General features: G+C 40.7%; 1 protein-coding gene across 1 annotated transcript in view; it reads right to left on the minus strand.

Annotated features, from left to right (window-relative positions):
• The window catches only part of GALNT18 (polypeptide N-acetylgalactosaminyltransferase 18), a 419,096-nt gene that overhangs the window by 201,366 nt on the left and 196,242 nt on the right, over positions 1-21,488 (minus strand). Inside the window, exon 2 of the mRNA XM_074275778.1 lies at positions 4,243-4,435. Within this exon, the coding sequence (XP_074131879.1) occupies positions 4,243-4,435 (193 nt within the window). The remainder of the gene's footprint in view (positions 1-4,242; positions 4,436-21,488) is intronic.

Genomic DNA, 21,488 nt, shown 5'->3' on the forward strand with positions numbered 1-21,488 from the left:
CCAGGCTCATCCACTCTTTGCCTCTTGTAGGGACAAAAAGGGGAAACTGAAGTGTTTCCAAAGAAGGGTGACCTGACTTGAGAGCAGAGTCGAAACTAAGGGTGCTTAGCTTAGATGCTGGGATTGGCAGGAAACAAATAACCCAAGTCTTTAAATATTTAAGGGTTGTCACGTGCAAGAGAAATTAGTGGGTTTTTGTCTTTTTGTCTTAGAATCAATGTAGTACAATGCCCCACTTTCTTAAACTGTGGTTTAAGACCCACCATGGGATCTCATAACTGAATGTGGGGGGGTCACAGAATTATGATTTATTATCAGTAATTTTTTTATTTGTATGCTTATTTTATAACCTTTTTTTATAAAAAATATTTAGGTGAAAAGGAGTAGCAAATGGAAAAAATTTAAGAAGCATGCTGGATTTGAAGCCAGGAATCAATCATAAAGCATTTATTGTTTATTGTGCAGTCACTTACAGGGCTCACATTTTTGGTTGAAACCTGGCCTCAGACACTAGCTATATGACTTTACATAAGTATTTAAACTTCACTTTCCTCCTGCAAAAGACCTTAATGGTCTCTAAAGCTCCCTCTCTCTATAAATCTATAAGGTAAATCTATGATTTTCCTGTTTCACCATAAAGGTTGAAACTAGAATTAATGAAGTGGAAATTAAAGAGTGAGAGATTTCAGTTCAATAAAAGAAAAAAAAGTAGATTTGTTCCCAAATGTAAGGTCATGAGCTCTTCATTGTGGGAGGTATTCAAGCAATGGACATGATGATCATTTGTCAGAAAAGGGTCAAAATCGTTATAGAACAGAATCCCTGCTCAGGTACAGTTTGTGCTAAAGAATCCTTTTATTTCTTGTCGGCTCCAAGACTGTCATTCTGAGTTACCTCCTACTTGAACCAAGAAAAATTATTGCAAATGAAGTCATTATAAGATATTTATAAGACATGGAGGCTTTCACTTTGGGTTTTGTGATTTGGATAAGCGCTAGTTTCTGTGGCAAGGTGAATCTCCAGTGTCCCCTCACAGATTTACTGAATGTCTCTATAAGATGAGGGGTGAACTTCCACACATATGTTGCTTTCTGCAAGCATGCAGAGGTCTATATTTCTCTTAAACCAAAATAAGACAGGCCTACTTCTAACTGGCTCTGCTGCATAAATGCAGAATCTTTTAATTTTTAATAGCATCTCCCCAGGGACATGCCTCCAATTTCTCAGACAATTCACCAGCTAAAAGAAGCTAGGAGTTCTGCTGAAGAATTACTTAGGACCTGTTGACTGATTTCTGAATTCTCTGAGGGCATTGGGAAATGGCAATCCCAGAGAGCATTGCTAAGCCAGGAAAAATGCTTACTCATTTGCATTTTTCATGGCATCCACCACCAACTTTTGGTCATTGTCCATTTGCAAAAAGCAAGAGTTTTTCTTGCCTCATTTCTCCCTAGTCCAATTCATCCTCCATCAAGCAACCCAAGTGATTTTCTTAAAATATAACTTTGACCATAACAACCCCTGCTCCCCAAACTCCAATGGTTCTTTGTGATCTGCAATAGCCAATGTACAATCCCCTACAAGGCCTTAAAGAACCTTCACAACCTGCCTCCAACCACCTCCTAAAGCTACTGTACATTTTCTCCGCTTTATACCCTCTGTTGCCCTGACAATAACTTGAAAATCAGAAAGAGAGGAGTTCTTTTGGTGGGGAGAGGAGAGAGAATGAGATTAATTTGAATTTAAGATGTCAACAGAACATCCAGTTCAAGATGTCTGAAAGGCAGTTGGAGATGTTAGAATGGAGATAGGGAGAGAGGTTAGGGCTGTGTAAATAGATCTGAGAATCATCATCAGAGAAAGGATAACTGAATTTCTAGGAGCTGATGAGATCATCAAACACAAGAATATAGTGAAAGAAGAGAGAAGGAAAGAGAGAGAATGCCTTTGGAAATGCTCACAATTAGCCAATATGAGCTGGATAAAGATATAGCAAAAGAGTCTAAGAAGACATGGTCAGATAAGGAGATAATATCTACTTTACTATACTATAGTATGCTGCTATATCTTACTATATATAATATATATACTATATATACTACTAGTATATCTATTTATCTATCTATACATTATACTTTTAGTATATCTTACTACAGTAGGATAGTATCATGAAAACCTAGAGAGATGAAAATATCCAGGAGAAGAATAAGTAACAGTGTCCTTGAAACATTGCTAATTTTCATGCAATAGGTTTCAGGCTCTTGGGCTCTTTTTTCAAAACAAAAAGGACGGTTCTTCCTGCCTGAGATGTGCAGAACTTAATATTTTGTGATACCATGCACTGCATAAGAGCAATACTGAAGATAGAACCTACCGGGCAAAGAAAGAGAAAGGTTCTCAGTGTCCCAGAGTCCACTCAGACAACCTGAGCAGAGCAGCTCATTCTCCAGCTCTGGCAATTGCTGTCTGAGAGTTAGATTAGTTACTCCTTCCCTCCTAAGCCCTGGTCAGCACCCTGCTGCTGTCCTTACAAGCTCCTAGAGAGCAGGCTTGCCTTACAGGCATCCTGAGGACAACCAGACTCTACAGCTAAAGAAAGGTGTCCATGTTGCTTTTGCAAATTTCATGAACAAATGGAGTAATCATCTGCAGCATTTATTTAAAAGAAGAAAAGGTAAAAGAGAGGAGGGTGTGGAAGAGAAGAATGAAAAGAAAGAAAAAAGGGGGAAGAAAAAGAAAAAGAAGGATGGATGCAAGAAAGGGAGGGAAAAGAAAAGGGAAGAGAGAAAAAGAAAGGAACCTAGTAAAGGAAGAATAACAGGGAAGTGATGAAAGGGACGAAAAAAGGAAGAGAAAGAAGACAAATGAAAGGGAAGGAGGAAAAGAGAGAAAGAAGGAAGGGAAATATTGAAAGGTAAGAAAAGAAGGGAGAGTGAAGAGAAGAAAGGAGTCTGGAGAAAGGAAGGATGGAAGGAAGGAAAGGGGTCCAAAAAGTAAAGAAAGTAAGGGAGGGAGGAAAGGAAGGAAAGAAAAAAGGATGGGAGGGGAAGAAGGAAGGAAGGAAAGGGTGGGAGGGAGAGAGGAAGGAAAAAAAGGATGGAAATAAGGAGAGGGAGGGAGGATAAAGAAAATGGGAGGGAATAAGGATGGAAGAAGAAGAGAAAATAAGGGAAGAAGGGAGGAAAAAGAGGGAAGAAAAGAAGGAAGGAATGAAAGAAGGAAGGAAGAGAAAGATGAAAGACAAAGAAGGAAGGAAGAGAAAGAAGGAAGGAAGGAAGGAAGGAAGGAAAGAAAGAAAGAAAGAAAGAAAGAAAGAAAGAAAGAAAGAAAGAAAGAAAGAAAGAAAGAAAGAAAGAAAGAAAGAAAGAAAGAAAGAAAGAAAGAAAGAAAGAAAGAAAGAAAGAAAGAAAGAAAGGGAGGGAGGGAGGGAGGGAGGGAGGGAGGGAAGAAAGGAAGGAAGGAAGGAAGGAAGGAAGGAAGGAAGGAAGGAAGGAAGGAAGGAAGGAAGGAAGGAAGGAAGGAAGGAAGGAAGGAAGGAAGGAAGGAAAGGTCAAAGGGAAGAATGAAAATATTATCTTAAGTAATAAGACTTTCTCAGCTGTTGAATGACTTCTCATTTTTTATTAATTAAGAACAATATCCATCCTAATCTAACCATAGAGGAACATCCTTCCATAACAAAGAATGGTATAGACATTCTTCTCCACTGTGTGTAATGGACTTGTTAGTCCAAGAAGATTCATGTCATTTATAAAATTAATTTAAAGGAAAAATGAGTATTCATAAAAATACAACTAATTGGGTTAAGATGACATATTCACAGGAGCAGCACTTTAACTGCAGAAAATTTGAGAGCCTTCAAGATGCAAATTAAGTCATCAATCTTCAAAATCTCTTTATGAATCTGAGGGAGGAAAGCAGGGCATCTCCCGCTTTTGCAGATGGGCACACTGAGGCTGAGGAGAGGGAGGGCCACGGATCCCGTGGAAGGCACAGGGTTCCAGGGCTCAGGCCTCCCTTCTCTGGAGCAGCCAGGGCAGACGTAGGGAGCTCAGAGTCCTGGCTAAGCTTTTTCAGAAGGACAAGCCACAATAAGGAGCATCTGTCTGGCCTGGAGCTGCTAGGAATTGGAGGAGTGCTGTCCCTTCCTCCCTCCTTCCCCCCCAGGGTCTCATGCCCTGAGAAGCCCGGGACCACCAGGCTCCCAGGAACATCTTGAGGGGGAGGCCCCGGGGTGCTCACCCGTTGGGACGGAGGTCAGGCAGGGGCCTGTCCAGGGGCAGGCGGTCACTGAGGTAGGCGTTGTAGCCATAGTACTGGAACTGCTTCAGGGCGATGCGCCTGCTCTCGGGGCTGAGGTCCTGGCCCCAGTGGGCGAAGAGCGAGGAGTCCGTGAAGGCTTCGGCCGCGCTCTCCTCAGGCTTGGCAGGAGCCTCTGCAAAGGGACAAGGAGATGCTTGAGATCAGAACCTGTTCCACCGGGAGGCGGCCCTTCAGAGAACCAGCCCCGGAGGCTGGACCCAAAGCCTCCCTGCCTCCCAACAGCAGGAATCCTATTTAAATACAAGAAAAGAAAGACCCGGCTTGTCATGTAAGACATGAATCTAGAGTCCCCAGAAGTAGTCTCTAGTGCTTCCGTTACAGGCTGAGCCATGGAGAGACGATCTCCACCCAATAACATACACTCATCCCTTACGCAATCCTCCCTCGGCAATAAGGATCAAGGAACGCACACATTGGTACTGTGTATGTCTCTCTGTGTGTGTATGGGCCCAGTATCGAATGGGGACTCTGAAGGCCCGGTTTTAAGTCCCGGCTTGGCCAGTGACTACCTATGTGGAGCTAGGAAAACACTATAAATATTCTGGACCTCAGTTTCTTCATAGAAAACAAAAGGAGCTGCCTTAAGTCCTTAAAAACTGATGATTCATTCATTGAGAGAATATATGAAAATCGCAATTAGTGAGCCAAGTCATGCAATATTAAAAGAAAAGTTCCATTGCTTTTAGATACAAAAATGGGAATTACTAAGTGGAATGAGGTCAGGTTATGAAAAAATAATGATTCACAATAGGCCTGAATTATATAATAATATACCATAAATGTATTAAAGTCTTGACTGACTTCTCCCCATTGCCCCAGGTGGTTTCCAACCTTTTATTCAGTAAGGATTCGAATTCTTCCAAATCCCAATGTAGTGAGATTGGAACCAAAGAATCTCAAAGTAGGAAAGGAATGAAGTTTCCCTGGGATTTCTTGGGACATCACTGAGAATCTATCAGATTACAGTCTTGGAGCTGGAAGGGACTATTTCAGCCTCCTAATTTTTTTTTAATTTTTAAACTATTTTTATTGAAGCTTTTTTTTTTCAAACATGCATAGATCATTTTCAACATTCGCCTTTGCAAAAATTTGTGCTCCAAATTTTTTTCTCTACCTTCTCCCTACCCCCTTCCCTAAATGGAAAATAATTCAATATATGTTAAACATGTGCAATTCTTATATATATATATATATATATATATATATATATATATATATATTTCTACATTTATCTTGCTGCACAAGAAAAATCAGATCAAAAAGGAAAAGATGAGGAAGAAAACAAAATGCAAGCAAACAGCAACCAAAAAGTGAGAATGTTATATTGTGATCCACACTCAGTCCCCACCCTCTTCTCTCTGGGTACAGATGGGCCTCTCCATCACAAGGCCTGAATCCCCTTGCTCTTGAAAAGAGCCATGTCCATCAGAATGGATTTTTGTACAGTCTTGCTGTTGCCGAGTACAATGATCTCCTGGTTCTGCTCATTTCACTCAGCACCAGTTCATGTCAGTCTCTCCAGGCCTTTCTGAAATCACCCACTGGTTGTTTCTTACAGAACAATAACATTCTATAACATTCATACACCACAACTTATTCGGCCATTTCTCTCAGTTTCCAGTTTCTGGCCACTACAAAAAGGGCTGCCACAAATATTTTTGGACATGTGGGTCCCTTCCCCTTGTTTATCATCTCTTTGGGATATACAGCCTCCTAATTTAACAGATAAGCAAACTTAGGCCTCTAGAGATTAAAGTTCCAAGGACCACCGGTATTAAGCATCATAGATGAAATTTGAACTCTGGTCCTCTGATTTGGAGTAATTAAGTGTTGTAGTGGATAGAGTGAGTACAGGGCCTGGAGTCAGGGAGACAGTGCTTCAAGTTCAAATCTATATGACTCTAGGCAAGTCATTTAACTCTCTTTGCCTCAGTTTCCTCATCTGTAAAATGAGCTGGAGAAGGAAATGGTAAAGCACATCGGTGTCTTTGCCAAGAAAACCCCAAACAGGACCAGAATAAGACATTCCTGAAAAATCACCAAATAACAACAATCTCTGATTTTAAGCTCATTGTTTGCATAATTTACTTCTTGGGACTAGAATGCCTAGAAAGCCCTGAGTTTATTTTTAATTATTATTATTACTTATAGCCTGTCCCTAGCTTCTCTGTGACCTCCAGCGAGACACTTCCTTCCTCTCTCTGACTGTTTTAGAATATAAGAGGGCTGGGACGGACTTCCCTTCCACCTTTGTGCTATGGTCTGTCCTGCCATCACACATTCACTCAGCATGTATTTCCTCAGCTCCTATTTTGGGATCAGAAAAGCTCTTCATGAATGGCTTCTGGGGGGTGAGGAGGAGGACAAGAAGAGGAAGGGCAGGCTACAGGAAATACCATTGATAACCCAGGAAATCCATCTGGAGCAATCGATGGCTGGGTTACGGAGAGGGCACCAGCTGGCAGAGCGTGGCTGCTTTATTCCAGACTGAAGGAGCTTACAACAGCAGAAACATGGACACTTTAAAAGATCAGAATGGGATTTGAGGATTAACAGGTTTACACCAAAAGGCAGAGCTTCCCTTCCCCAGGCTCGATCCATCAGCGACAACTGCCGAAGCCCCTTTGGGATTACATCCACTCTTTGGGTGTCGACTCGAGATTCAGCGTGGGACCCTGGAAGTGGAGGCAGCTCTGTGACTCCAGCTAAGTCACTCGCTGTCCTAGTCTCAATCCCTACTTTGGGCTCTAAATCCACGATCCAAACTCAAAAGAGAAAGACCAAGACTGGGCTCCTCAGTCAGACACAGGGGCATCTGCTCCAGAGAAAACGTTCTCCCTCTCCTCCGTCCCCATCTTTTAAAGGAAAAAGGCAGATTTTCCTTTTGTTTGTGATTTCTCCTTGTTTGCCCTTTTCCACACCCAACTTCCCCCTGATTAATGAGCTGAGCCCTCAAGCCTTCACCAAGCAGAGGGTTGGCTCATTCTTTTCCGCACTCACTCAGAAAGCCCCCTACCCAGAATTTCCAAAGGCAGGTTTGCAATCACCTGGGGCTGATAGAATAAAATTACAGCCAGGAGAGCCCTTCCAAGTCCTCTAGCTCACTCAACCCCTTCTTTATTTTATGGCTGAGGAAACAGATTTGAACCTAACTCTAAATCTGTTGTTCTGCCCTCTTGGCCCCAGAGCACTGGGTCTGGGTCAGGATGACTTATCTTCCTGAATTCAAATCCAGCCTCAGCCACGTATTAATTATATAACTTTGGGGCACCTAGATGGCACAGTGGTAGAGCACTGAAGTCAAGAGGAACTGATTTCAAAGCCTGCCTCAGACATTTAACATTTACTAGCTGTGTGACCCTGGGTAAGTCACTTAACCCCAATTGCCTCACTACTACTACTACTATTATTACTAATTAATGATGTAACTCTAAGCAAGTCAATTAATCCCAATTGACTCACTACTACTACTACTACTAATAAATTAATTACTAATAATATTATTACTACTAATAATAAAAATAATAAATTATACAACTCTAAGCAAGTCACTAAACCCCATTTGCCTCAGTTTCCTCATCTGTAAAATGAGATGAAGAAAAAAAAAAGGCAAACCATTCCAGTATCTTTGCCAAGGAAACCCCAAATGAGGCAATGAATAGTTGGGCATTACTGAAAAATGACTAAATCAAGAAATATAATCTAAATTAAATTCTGACTCTCTTAACTCCAAAGCCAGTATTTTCCCCTATTACACCATATTCCTTTTATTCTTTCTTCATCCTCCTGCCCTGCCTGCACTACAAGTTAAGAAAAAAGTGTCCCAAGAACCTAAAAGTGTTGCCAGGCTAGCTCAATTCATTCTCTCCCTGTCCTCCCGGAGAGGTCTGGGTATAATGGCTTCAGCACTGGTTCTCTGCTCAGACTCGGGCTGAGGGTACCCCATCCTTGTCCAAGAGCCTCTTCTCAATGACTATAATCAAGTGGAAATCGAGCTGTTATTTTCTTTGCAAAACTTCCTTGGCCCTTGTCCACATTCCCCACTTCCACCTCATTGCTCTGCTTCTCTGCTCACCCCCAACCCCAGTGGGAAGTAGATGCTGGCTGGGCTCCAAGCAGAAAGCACTCAGCTGCCCATAATTAGCCCACTGCCTTGCCAGAATCAGGTCCATTCTGCTTCAGGAATCAAAGACGATCTGCTAAATCCCTATTGAAGTGGGAGACATTCTAACAAGAAGAGGATGGCAGGTTCCCAGGACACGGGTCCACAATTTATGGGAAATCACTAGGCAGTTTGACTTGGGGCTTGAAAGTGCCCCTCAGCCATAGATCCTTCACCCCCTCTTCACGAACCCCTGATGGATGTGAAAGGGTAGAACATAGCTTTCACTACCCTCTAGCCGAAATTTAACATTTCTTCAATTCTGTACAGACACGATTCTGAGAAAGGGTCCTTTAGCTTCAGCAGAATGCCCAGAGAGCCTAGGGGTCTTTTAAGAATCCCTGATCTCAGTTGGGCATGGGCTTCCATTGACGCAACTCCATCTCTCCTGCCTTCCTTCCAGTGGTCCTATCTCACGTCCCAGTCCTCCAGGGACTCAGGCCTTCCAAGGCTACTCAGGCTTGCTCTCCCCACACTTACTACTTACAGAAGCGACTTATAGAGTTGTCTTTTATAAAGTGCTAAGGTTTTATTTCTTGTAAGTGGAAGTAAAATTGTGTACACCTGAGCTATCTAAAAGACTGAAGTTTTCTTCCATTCCAAACCCAAAAGAGGATGGGGAAGAAGAGTATGAAATCCCAGAGCATAATCCTTAGTGGATATGGCAGAACCTTGAGATAAATGGGCTGTGGAGGTGGCTCAGGAATTTCTTCACGTTGTTTTCAACAACAAGGGGCATCGTTGGAGGAATTGCACACACTATGTGGGCCGTGGTCATTCTAATCCTGCTGAAGCTACTTATAAACTTTATGCGCCATATAATCCTTCTGAACTAAGATGAGCCAACAGATGAGCACAGTAGGGGTTAACTGGGGGAGGAGAAGCAATTTTGTGGCTTCTATCTAACCATCTCTTTCTTTCTGATGATTTCTCTTTTCTCTACTTTTCTCTTTCTTCTCTCATCTCTACCATTTTCTCCTCTTCTATTTTCTCTTCATTCTCTTCTTTTTCTCTCCACTCTTTTCTTTCTTCAATCATTCTTCTGGGGGGCAGCTAGGTGGCGCAGCGGAGAGAGCACCAGCCCTGAATTCAGGAGGACCAGAGTTCAAATCTGATCTCAGACACTTAACACTTCTTAGCTGTGTGACCCTGGGAAAGTCACTTAACCCCAGCCTCAAGGGGGAAAAATCGTTCTTCCTTTGTCTTCCTTCACTTTCCTTTTTCCTGTTTCTAATCTTTCTTCTTTCTTATCTCTAATTATCTCTTCTCTCTATTAATTCTTTCCCCCTTCTTTTCTCTCTTCTGTTTTATCTTCATCTCTCTTCTGTCTTGCCTCATCTTAAACCTCCATTTCTAACTTTCAATCTTTCCTCTGTTCTGTTTCTTCTCTTTCGCCTCTCTTCTCTTTCGTTTGTCTCTCTTGCCCTCTTTATCACTTCTCCCTCTCTCCCTTTTCACTTTTCTTTTTTCTCCTATTTTTCTCTTATCTCTCATCTTTCTTCTCCCATTTCCTTCTCTCCTTTCATATCTCTTCCCTCCCCACTGTTTCTTTCATTTTTCCATCTTTACTTTCTATGTCTCCTCTACCTCATTTCACATTCTTTCTTTCTAGCTTTCCATTCCACAAATAGCCCAAACCAATTCAAGAACCTATTATTGCGCAATCTGCATCTTTCTATCTTGTTACAAAGGTGAAGACATTATCAGATATTTTGCTAAAATCCAGGAATATACTATGGCCCTGGCAGTTTTCTACTGGTCTGAAAACATAATTAGATTAGTCCAACATGACTTATTCTTGATAAGCTCACATTGGTGCCTAGTGAACTTAATGATCATGTTATCCTTTCTCAGTCATCTGGGAACTGTCCATTTAAGAATTTTTAAGTTCACAACTTATTGTCTAAGAGTATTACCTTCTTTCCCTTTTGGAAAGTCAAAACAAAATATATTCTTCTCATTCTCTATAATCCTCACAGAACACAGACAATAATTCATCAGTAACTTCTGCCAGTGACTCAGTAGCCACATTTACCAGCTCTTCAGGACTTTTCAGAGGTCCTTCATTCAAGCTTGCCATCTTGGACTTACCAAAGGCATCTTCTCATCTCCTCACTTATCTTGATATCTGATCATCTGAATCATTTATTACATCAATTTATGTTTAAGCAAGAAGCCCTTTTGTAAAGTGCCATGGTTTTATTTCTTGTATGTGGAAGTAAAATTTTGTACACCTGAGCTATCTAAAAGACTGAAGTTTTCTTCCATCTTGAAAACCCAAAAGAGTATGGGGAAGACAAGTATGAAACCCCAGAGCATAATCCTTAGTGGATATGACAGAGAACCTTGTAATAAATGGGCTTTGGAGGTGGCTTAGAAATTTCTTCACATTGTCTTCATCCCATTCACCTTCTACCAGCTTCCTTCCTGGAAAGGCTTTGAGCTAGGGGGAGAAGTCTGCATATGAGTCGAGATCCTCCTTAGTTTGCACTTTCTTATTGGTACCAGGTGCCAAGAGGCTCTAGTAACAGAAGATGAATTTCTTTTTGACCAGCATCAAGCCTGTGATGTCAGGAACTCTCATTAGAGACATGAGCTAAGATTACTTTGGGGAAATCCACAATGTCAGCAAGCCTCAATACAAGGCCAGACTCAGGAGCAGGTGAAGCTACGTAAAGATCCTTGGTGTTGGAGTCACAATACCAAAGTTTTATTTCTGACTCCAAAACTTATAAGTGATGTAACCTCAGCTACTATTCTGGCAAGTCTCTCTCTCTGTCTCTGTCTCTCATGTGCCTTTCCCCTCCTCTCCCCTCTTCTCTCTCCTTCCATCCTTCTCTCTCTATTTACATCAGTCTTTGTCTGTATGTCTCTTTCTAGTCTCTGTCTTTTTCTGTAAAATGAGGATAATGAGACTTAAGGCAGTATGTATAGTAAATATTCTGGATCTAGAGTCAGAAGTTCTGGGTTCCTGCCTCTGATACTTCCTATTTGTATGACTTAGGCAAATCATTAACTACTCTGGACCTTCATATTTAATCTGTTGAAGAAGGGGTTTGAAAAGATGACATCTATGGTGTTTTTCAAATCTAAATTAATGATGTTATAAAAGTGTTGAGCTATAGAAAGTGCTCTAAGGTTACTTATTTCTGAAAGGCAAGAACAAGAAGGCCTCTCATATGACCAGTCCTATAGCATGGTCACTCAGGACCCTTCCCAAATGACTGCAATAAATATTTGGAAGCATAATGTCAGGTATATCGTAGACAATTAATAAATACTTGCTCCCTTCTATATCCGTCCATACTTTGATTCCTCACCTGTCACAACATCAGCTTCTTCAGCTCTTGGTGAATTTGATTTTCATGAACAAATTCACCACAGAATATTGCTCAGAAAGGACACTAATCATTTAGCCCTTTGAAGTAAAATAAAAGCATTTGAAAGATTCTCAGAAAGGTGACATTTCTGAACTTCAACAGAAAGATTGACTTTCTTTCTCTTCCTTGACATTTCCCAGAGAAAATGGATCTAAATGTCTATTTTTCTTTCATCCACATGTTATCTCAGAGGGTTTTATCATTTAATTATTCCTGGAGGCAAGCAACAGGTGGATATGAAATCTCTTCCCAGCCAGCAAGCCAGCAAGGTCTGAGAGATGTCTTGTCCACCAGGAGCAGCTTGCATGGATACACATCCATCCATCATTACTGGGCTTCATCCATTCTCATCACTTTCTCCCCAGGCACAGGTATGCAAAAACTTGGAACAGATGGTCTGGGGAGGCTGGAAAACATCACAATACACAGCTGCCGCCCCAAGATTTAGAGACGGGAAACATGGTAATGGACTAAGGAAAGGTACAGAAGTTTTTTTTTTTTTTTAATATCATAGTAATACTTTAAAATTCTATTTACCAATATATTGTCTTTCATCCCAATCAGCAAAGCACTCCTTTGTAACATATACATTTAGCTAAGCAATCAAGATTTGATCTCAAAATGGTCATTCCATTCTGGACCCTTGAACTACTACCTTTCTGCCAGGAGATGAACCACAACTTTATTTTACAATCAGACCTTTGACGTTTTCATTGGTCAAAACATTGATCAGAGTTCTGAAGAGTTTCAATGTTGTTTTCTTTTGCTTTATCATCTTCATTATGTGAATTGTTTTCCTGGTTCTATATTAGTCCATATAAACCTTCCCAAGTTTCTCTAAATTCTTCCTATTTTGCATTTATTATTCTCCTACGTTCACATGTGTGTTTAGCCATTCCCCAATAGTTGGGCAATTACTATCCTATTTCTGAAGCAACAATTTTTGAAGAAGAAAGCTGTGCATTTTCCATGCAAACCCTCTTGAGTGAAGTCAGCTGAAGTGCTCTGGGTGCCTGCTTCCCTTCACACTGATAACTGCCTCTTGGGACTTGACTCACAGAATAAGATCACAAGGAGGAACACATTTGCAGAAATTATAAGACTTTTAGAAATTAGTCATGAAACCATTAGTCAATTAATTTGAGTTTCCAGGACATCTTTCCTTCCCAAAGAATTCTTGTAACTGACAGAAATGGCCTAGTAGAGCTTTATATTCCCCCAATAATGATTCCATATGAATTCATGGTCCTTACAGTCACATCACATGCTCCTTAAGAGTAGAAGTGCTGCTTTTTCTGTCTTATACTCGTATCTCTAAAGACCAGTTGGGGCTCCATCAATAATAATAATAATAATGATAATGATAATAATATAACAACAATAGTAATGACAATTTTTTGGATTATTGTTCAGTTGTGTCTAACTTCATAATCCTATTTGGGATTTTTGGGCAAAGATATTAGAATGGTTTGTCATTTCCTTTTCCAGTTCATTTTACAGATACAGAAACTGAGACTAAGAATTGTGCCCTGTGCCCAGGATCAAAAAGCTAGTAAGTGTCTGAAGCCAGATTTGAAATCAGGAAGATGAGTCTTCTCCAGCCTTGGTATTCTTTTCACTGTACCACTAGTTGCCCCAAAGAGGATGGTAGCTAGCATTTAGATAGTGCTTTAGGGTGCACAAAGCACCTTACAAATATTATGTCACTTGATCCTCACAATAGTTAGGGTTCCTTCCAGACTCAAAGACTTGAGAGAAAACAGTAGCTCCCCACATAACATCTCTTCCTTCACCTCTAAGTGTTTGGGTCACTGCTAGACATACCATCAGTAAAAGCTAACTAACTGAGCACTTGGATATGGAGATGAAGCATGGGAGAGTGGAAAATAGCCCCACATTCAGAGTCAGGAGACCTTCATTCAAACAAAGCACTGAACTTGAAGTCAGGAAAACCTGAATTCAAATCCAGCCTTGAATCCAGTTATGTGACCTTGGGCAAGTCACAATCTTTATCAATCTTGAGTCTTTCATTTGTAAAATGGGGAAAATAATAGCATTTTCCTCCCAGGTTTGTTGTAAGAATCAAATGAGATAACATTTATTACAATGTTTTATAAATACCAGCTATTGCTATTACCATTATTATGGTCTTGGGCAAGTCAATTCATCTCTTTAGGTCTCAATTACCTCATTAGTAAAGTAAGGGGGATGGACTAGAAAGCTCTGCTTAAGGTCCCAACCAGCTCTCAATCAATGACTTTATGTTCCCTGTTCTGTTTCTTGAATGAACAGAATGCAGGACTTAGATTAGATGGCTTCGAAATTCTTTTCTAGCTCAATAATATTAATGCTATGACTTCTCTGGGCCAGAGTTTCCCCTTATGTAAAATGAAGGGATTAGATGTCCTCTGAGTTTCCTTCTAGCTCTATGATCCTATGTCAAACTATAGCTATTTGGGCAAAGAAGCTGCCCATCTTTCCCTTCCTCTTGTCTCTATTTTCAGAAGAGGGAGCCTGCTAGAGGAGCCTGGAGGAAATAAAGGCCTGGTTCATTGGTTCAGGTGAAAGCCTGTCCTCCCTTCAACCAAACATAGCATCCACATCACAGCACCAATTACCTATGCCTTTGGCAGTAAACAGTGACTGTGGATGTCTGCTGAGTCCCTAGTAACAAATGAAACTCCATGAACAAAAACCTTTTCCCTCCATCTTTGAGAATGTGTTATTCTCTTCCTTAGCTCAACTGCTTCTGTTGGTGTGTATTTTATTAGTCACCCTAAAACCAATACTTGATTGTGCATTTTCTTCCTCTAAAAGAAAAAAAAACTCCCTTTAATAATTACAGATGACATTCTGAAAATGCCACAGTATGGTCTCAGAGATATGCTTGAGATGCAAAGCATCTAGACCACTAATGAGGGTGGGGAATTCTGGATTAGAAACATCCCCATGGCTTTTAGAAGAATATACTGATACAGTAGGAAAACAGCCCAAGAGCAGCTTGCCTAGCTTTGGCAATTAAGTGTTATAACAGGAGAGGATAATAGCACTGTTCTCTGGCTAATCAGGGGAGCAAGATGCGCCCATCTGGAGACAGAGCCAGAATTCCAAGCTGCCTCAGAGGCCACAGGAGCTTCAGGGGAAGGAACTCCTCAGTGAGAAGCTTGTGGCTGGCTGGGCAGAAAGAACAAAGCTGCCTTCATACTTCCAGCTTTTTATTCAGGGGTCTTTCCGGGCTCATCTTGACCTTGAGCCAAAGAGAGGGGCATGAAGGAAATAGGGATTAGAAGGGGAGAAAGGATGGCGGTAAATAAAAGAGAGGAGACCAGTTGGAGAACTGAACAGCTGGGTGACAAATAGAGTACAGGGTCCTTTTCCTACGTTCCAATCTGGTCTCAGATATACCAGCTGTGTGACCCCGGAAAAGTCACTTATAAAATGAAAAACAACAATGACAAGCCACTCCAGTATATTTGCCAAGAAAATCTCAAGTGGGATCACCAAAAATCCGACACCACTGAAAAACTATTGAATGATCAACAACTCCATTAACAATTAAGCAGACAGGGCAACTAGATGGCATAACAGATAGAACACCTGCTCTAGAATAGAAGAACCTGGGTTCAAATACAGCCTCAGACACTTAACACTTACTAACTGTGCAACCCAAGACAAGTCACTTAACCCCAATTACCAAAAACAAAAAGATAAGCAGACACTCCTCTGAAGGGAGAGTTCCTAGAATAAGCTATCTCCTGGGATATGCTATCTATCAGTCAAGGGATATGTTGCTCCTAAAGTGATTTGCAAACTTTCAAGTGCTTTGCAAACCCTAAAGCTCTATGACAAAGTGAACCATGCTCATTATTATGATTATGATTATGGTATCCTCACAAAGCCCCATTATCTTTCTGAATTATCACTATTTCCTCCCATGGTCCTGGGGTGGTGGTGATGATGAGTCATAGATGAAGTGTCAACTCAAGTTTCTGGGTAATTACTGTTTTTCTCTTCCCAACAGTATGGCAGAGCTCAGGTTCAGGATGTCCGAACATTGTATCACCATTCTCGTTATCCCCAGGCTCGGGAGAGAAATAAAAATTATTCAGATAGATAAGAGGGTGATTCATGAACCTGCGTGATATTCTTAGCCTCCTAAAAAGGAAGGGAGGAAAAACAGAGCTGGGGTAGAAAATGTGGCTATGGCCCTACAGTAGGACAGGGAAGGATTAGGTCCAGGCAGGAACAATGTCCAAGCTGGAATCCCTGCAGGAGTTGTTTAGAGGGCATCAAAACAGGCATCCACCCCAATCAGAGCAAGGGAGCTCTCCAAGGTCCTGCAGTGAGTCATTGGACACACAGGACTAGATCTAATTTGAAGGACTCTTTCTTTGACAGTTTAGTAGTGCAGTGTATAGAGCTTATAGTCAGGAAGACAAGAATTCAGATTCTGCCCCACACATCTATTTTTACCTGTGAGATTTGGGGGCAATCCACTTAATCTCTGTCTGCTTCAGGGCATAAAGGATCTGAAAGTGGGACCTACAAACATTTCATTATTCTTCCCTCTAGCTGGGTTAGCCAGTCTCACATTAACAAATTGGGTAGTATTTGGGTTTATGTAATGATCATTCCTTGTGCCATTTCAATTTGTTTGTTGAGCAAGGTTCCCACTTCCAAATCCTTTGGCTGTGAAGTAATGGGTTGAGTTAATGCTCTGCAGGAGATTGACAGGCAGACGCCAGCCAGCAGGAGTCCACTGAAAGCTGACAAGAGACATTTCATTTCTGGACATTCAATTAGACTTTTTTTCTCCCAAAATATAGCACCTAATAATGCATTTCAAATAGGGAGAGAAAAGAAAAAAAACGACTCCTACAAGAATTCCATTTGGGGATTATAACCAACCATAAATGGCTATTTAACATTTAATCCATCTTGAACTTCAATTTATAAATGAGACTCTCAATAGTTTTTCAGTGCTATCCCTATTTCTTTCCCTAGAAGAAAGTACTAGGCAGAGGGACATCTTTATACCCATTTCACAGATGAGGGAAACTGAAGTTGGAAGAGGTGAGGGGAATTGTTTGAATTCACAGAATCATAGTATGTCAGAGCTAAAAAAAACTTGTTTATTATTGTTTATTATTTAACTGTCATTTCAGAACTGGAGGAGACCTCAAAGAGTATGGATGTCCCTCTCTTATGGCATCCTTGATATATGTCCATCCAACTTCTCTCATTTTGCAGGGAAAGAAGCCCTAGAGAGGTGAAGTATTTTGTGCAAGATTACACAGCGGATTGGACAGCAGATGCCAGACTCATTATGAAGACTCAAATCAAAGTCTACTGAGTTCAGTTACTTCTCCAAAGGCTAGAAAGTCCTCATGAATACATAGAGAATTTGTTTTAAAGTCAAGGAAGGGTTTGAACCTGTGATTTCACTGGAATAGGGAATCTCTATGGTGAAAAAAGTCCTTTTACCAACACAATTTGCACCTTCTTTGCAACTTATATTCTTAGAGAGTTGGCTAGAACTCTGTTACCCAGAGTTGCATTGCAAATACATGTCAGAAATGGGACTGGAACATGTCTTTCTAGTTTTCTAGCTTTCAGTTCATCATTTTGCACACAGAAGGCAAGTAGATGAAAAAGTTTGTTGAATGGATTCTTGAATGAAAGATAGTGGTGGATCCACATGAAAAAAGAGTTTTGGGGAGATAATATCCCAGAGAAAAGAGCTAAAAGTTCCATCTCATCCCTAACACCTTCACAAAAGGTACCTGAAGAGATGATTCTTGTCATCAACAAATACTGTATTAGCTGTCAGGGACAACCCCCTTGTTTTATGTAAAAAGAAATAGGTCTTCAGCAGGGAAAGGGCTTATCTAAGGACATACCAGTCATCAGTAGTAGAGATCTCCTACCCAGGGAGATTCCACTCCCAGGCCAACTTTTCCCCACTATATTCACAGATGGAAATGCAGCCCATTAAAGGTGAGTAGGGACTTTTAATGGCTAGATGAGCAGGAGTCAAAATTGATATATTGGGGAGCTATGTAAGTCTTAGGAGATCCTTATGAATCTTCATTTACAAACAGTGCTATAGTTATTAAAGTCACATACAAGCTCACAGAGGACATTCCCTTTCCAAAATCTGTTACCTTCTCACTCTTATTCCTTCTGTTTTGAATAAAATACAAACCCTCCTCCTCTCCAACAATAGAGCTAGAGACAAACAACATATTGGATTAAATTTTTTAAAGTAAGGTTTACAACATAACTTCAGCACTGCTTGTGGGAGGAGGAACATTTGAAAGGCAATACCACAAACAGTTGTGGTGATAAATTTGGGCACTGGCCAAGTCCAGAAATTCTCACCTTCCAGAGTCTTTTTTCATTATCTGGCTTAACCAAGCAAGGAGGGCATGGCATCCCCCCAAAAAAACCATACCAACCACTAGGAGTCACCTGGAGAAACAAGAAAATTTAATGGTTTTTCCTGCAAAGAATGGGTTATAAGATTTAGTGCTGGAATTTCAAAGGGCATTTCTTCTACTTTTCTTATTTCACAGATAGAGGAATTGGGGGACACAAACAAGTTTCGCCAATTGTCCAAGGTTTCCGTAGTGGTAAGCAGCAGAGCCTGGATTCAGAGTCTAGGACTTTCCATTGCATGGACAGCTCCCAACCAGACCAAGTGAGATAAAACTAGAGACTTAGGTTCAGACCTCTAGAATGGGTCAGTTGCCATGGACTAGGAAACTTCTTCTACCAACTCCTCCCTGCCAAGGCAAATAGCTGTCTTCTCAAGAAACATTTGGTGGTCACCAAACACTTTACCAGAATGATCTCATCATTCTCACAAAAGCCTTAGGAAGTTAACACAGACATTGTCATTCTCATTTCACAGAGGAGGAAGCTGAACTTCAGAGAAGTGCAATGATTTACACAGCCAAGAAAGAGTCAGAGCTGGCCTTTGAATCCTGGTCTTCCTACTCCCTAGCCTAGCATTGTCTATAGTGCATAGTCTATGACATTGTGAACAGTGCATACTTTAGTACCTGGTCTAGCATGCAGTAAAAAAAGAGCTCTGGATTTGGAGTCAGTTTGAATCCTGGCTCTGTCACTTACTAACTTATGATCTTGGTTGGGCAAGTCACTTGGTCTCTGTTTCCCCATCTGTAAAATGAGAATATCGAGCTATCTAATGGCTAAGTGCCATTCAACCCTTAGGATCCCGCATTCTTTTTATGAGAGTGTGCTGCCTCCACTAACCCCCAACAGGGAAAAGCATGAACTCCAAAATCACTTTGAGCTTCAGAACCAAGTCTGACAAATCATTAGGCTGTAATGTGATCAGATCCCATCAGCATTCCCCATGGGGGGAGTGTCTGGCTCAGACCCATTATGCTACTTCCTAAAAGCCCATTACCAGGAAGATGAAGCTAAAACATACTCCAGAGAGGACAGAGGAGAGCAAAACTCCTATCAATGTCTCACTTTCCCAAAAATACCCCTCCTTGCCTAAATGTTCTCAAATTTAGGTAAACCATTTAAGCGGATATTTCCAGGCTTTAGCTGATTTGGCCAGCAGCCAGATTACGGCCACAAATGCTCGTGGCGTTGCCCTTCAAATGTCTCTCTGCCCACACATTGTGTTGATTTTATGTTTTAAGGTACAGACCATGGAATAGAAAGGGGTGCCCTTGAGCAACCATTCCTAGGCGTGGGGTACAGGAGAAACACAAAGGAAAGGGATTTTGATTAAAAATTATGCAAGATGTTTAGGTGCGATTAAAGAGCCCTAAGTTTTTATGTTCCATTCCAACTACATAAAGAAAATGTAAAGAACTCATTTTAGGGAGTGAAAAATGCATGCATCTGAGGAGCAGGGATTTATATGTGCTGTTATTCACTACTTTAAAACAACCCCTGGAACCTCAGATTCTGCCAACAAGATATAATGAACTCCATAGAGCATGCCATCATTTTTTTAAAGAGTGCTGACAGTCTGGAGCTCAATGCTGGAGCTTCTAAATATACACTTCAACTGTTCACACATAAAATGCAGTGTTTCTATACATCAATTTCCTGGAATGAATTGAATGAAACTACCTTGTTGACAATCAAATAACTGAGCTCTCCTGGTCCCCACAGGGACATAGTTGAAGAAAACGGGACAAGATTTGGGTCATCATTATTGTTAACAACAGTAATTAAAACCATAAATATTACTACTGTATTGATAAAGCTAGTGGCAAAACTGATCCATTTTTCGATGACTATTGATAAGAATATAAATGATAAAAAAATCCTTGTCCTAGCACAGGCATGAAAGCATTGTGTGTGAGGGAATATGCGATTCCCCTCCCTCCAAATATGTCAACTCCTTGAGGGTAAAAAATGATTTGAACCATCCCTACTACCTCGCACAGAACTCCCACATTTATAAATGTTTACTAGATGGGATTTCCTCAATGGAGAATTTCCCAGGAGGGAATACTCTTCACCAATTCAGAAAGTTCTAGGAAGTTGCTAATGCTAAAAAATAGAAATAGAAAAAAAAAGATTGTTATGTGCTTTCAGTTCTCAACTAGCACAAGTCATAAGATGGTTTCGAACTCAGGTTTTCCTGATTCCAAGCCCTGTACGCTGTGTACTAGTCTATGTCCTACGGTCTCTCTATGTTCCCTAGCAACTCACATTTTATTAGAAGCTCTTGTTTGTTAGAGTACATATATAGAATCATTTTATAACACAATGGCTGACACTGTGCTTAATATTTGCCCAGATAACTATGCCTTATCCTATTATTTTTAATTAACACAATACAAAGGAAGTCTAAGGGTAGATCAGGATGAAGAAGACTGAATCTGTCCTGTAGCCTTGCCAGAAGCTATTCCTCCCAAAGGTTCTGCAGAGGCTTTTGATCTGGGCTTCCTTATTTTGTGCCAGTTTCTATCCCATAGAAGCTGTGCCCCATAGAAAATCCATGGGGATCTTCCCACTCTAGAATGTCTCTGTGACCCAGAGGCCCCCTTCTCCCATTGGTCACATCCTTCTGGGACCACCATTTTGAGGAAGGGTGGTAAGTTTTAGTTTCTCATTTTTCATTCTTCATTCCAGCTCACACCATATCCTATCTCTGACATTTCTGCTTTTCACCGCCCTTTTATTATTATCTTTCTATATTGGAATATAAGCTCCTTGAGGAAAGGGACTCTTTGTTTTGGCTTATATTTGTGAGCACTCGGTACAGTGCTTACATAGTAAGTATTTAATGAATGCATTAACTGAGCCAATGTTTAGCAGTTTGGACAAAAACAGAAACAGTAAAACAGAGGCAGCATGGTTTAGTGGAAAGAGGAGTGACTTTAGGATTAAAAGACGTGTTAAAATCCCAGCTCAGACAAATGAGACAATTCATGTGAAATGTTCTGTATGCAAATGTTTTCTACTTATAAATAAGCATATATATATACATATATATACACATACATATATATACTTACAAATATATAAATATATACTTATATATACATTATACATAGATATGCAAACACACATATGCTTTATATACACACATATGCATAAGTGTTTTACACACACACAAACATTCT

Source organism: Sminthopsis crassicaudata, chromosome 6, assembly GCF_048593235.1.
Source record: "Sminthopsis crassicaudata isolate SCR6 chromosome 6, ASM4859323v1, whole genome shotgun sequence".
NCBI classification, from domain to species: domain Eukaryota; kingdom Metazoa; phylum Chordata; class Mammalia; order Dasyuromorphia; family Dasyuridae; genus Sminthopsis; species Sminthopsis crassicaudata.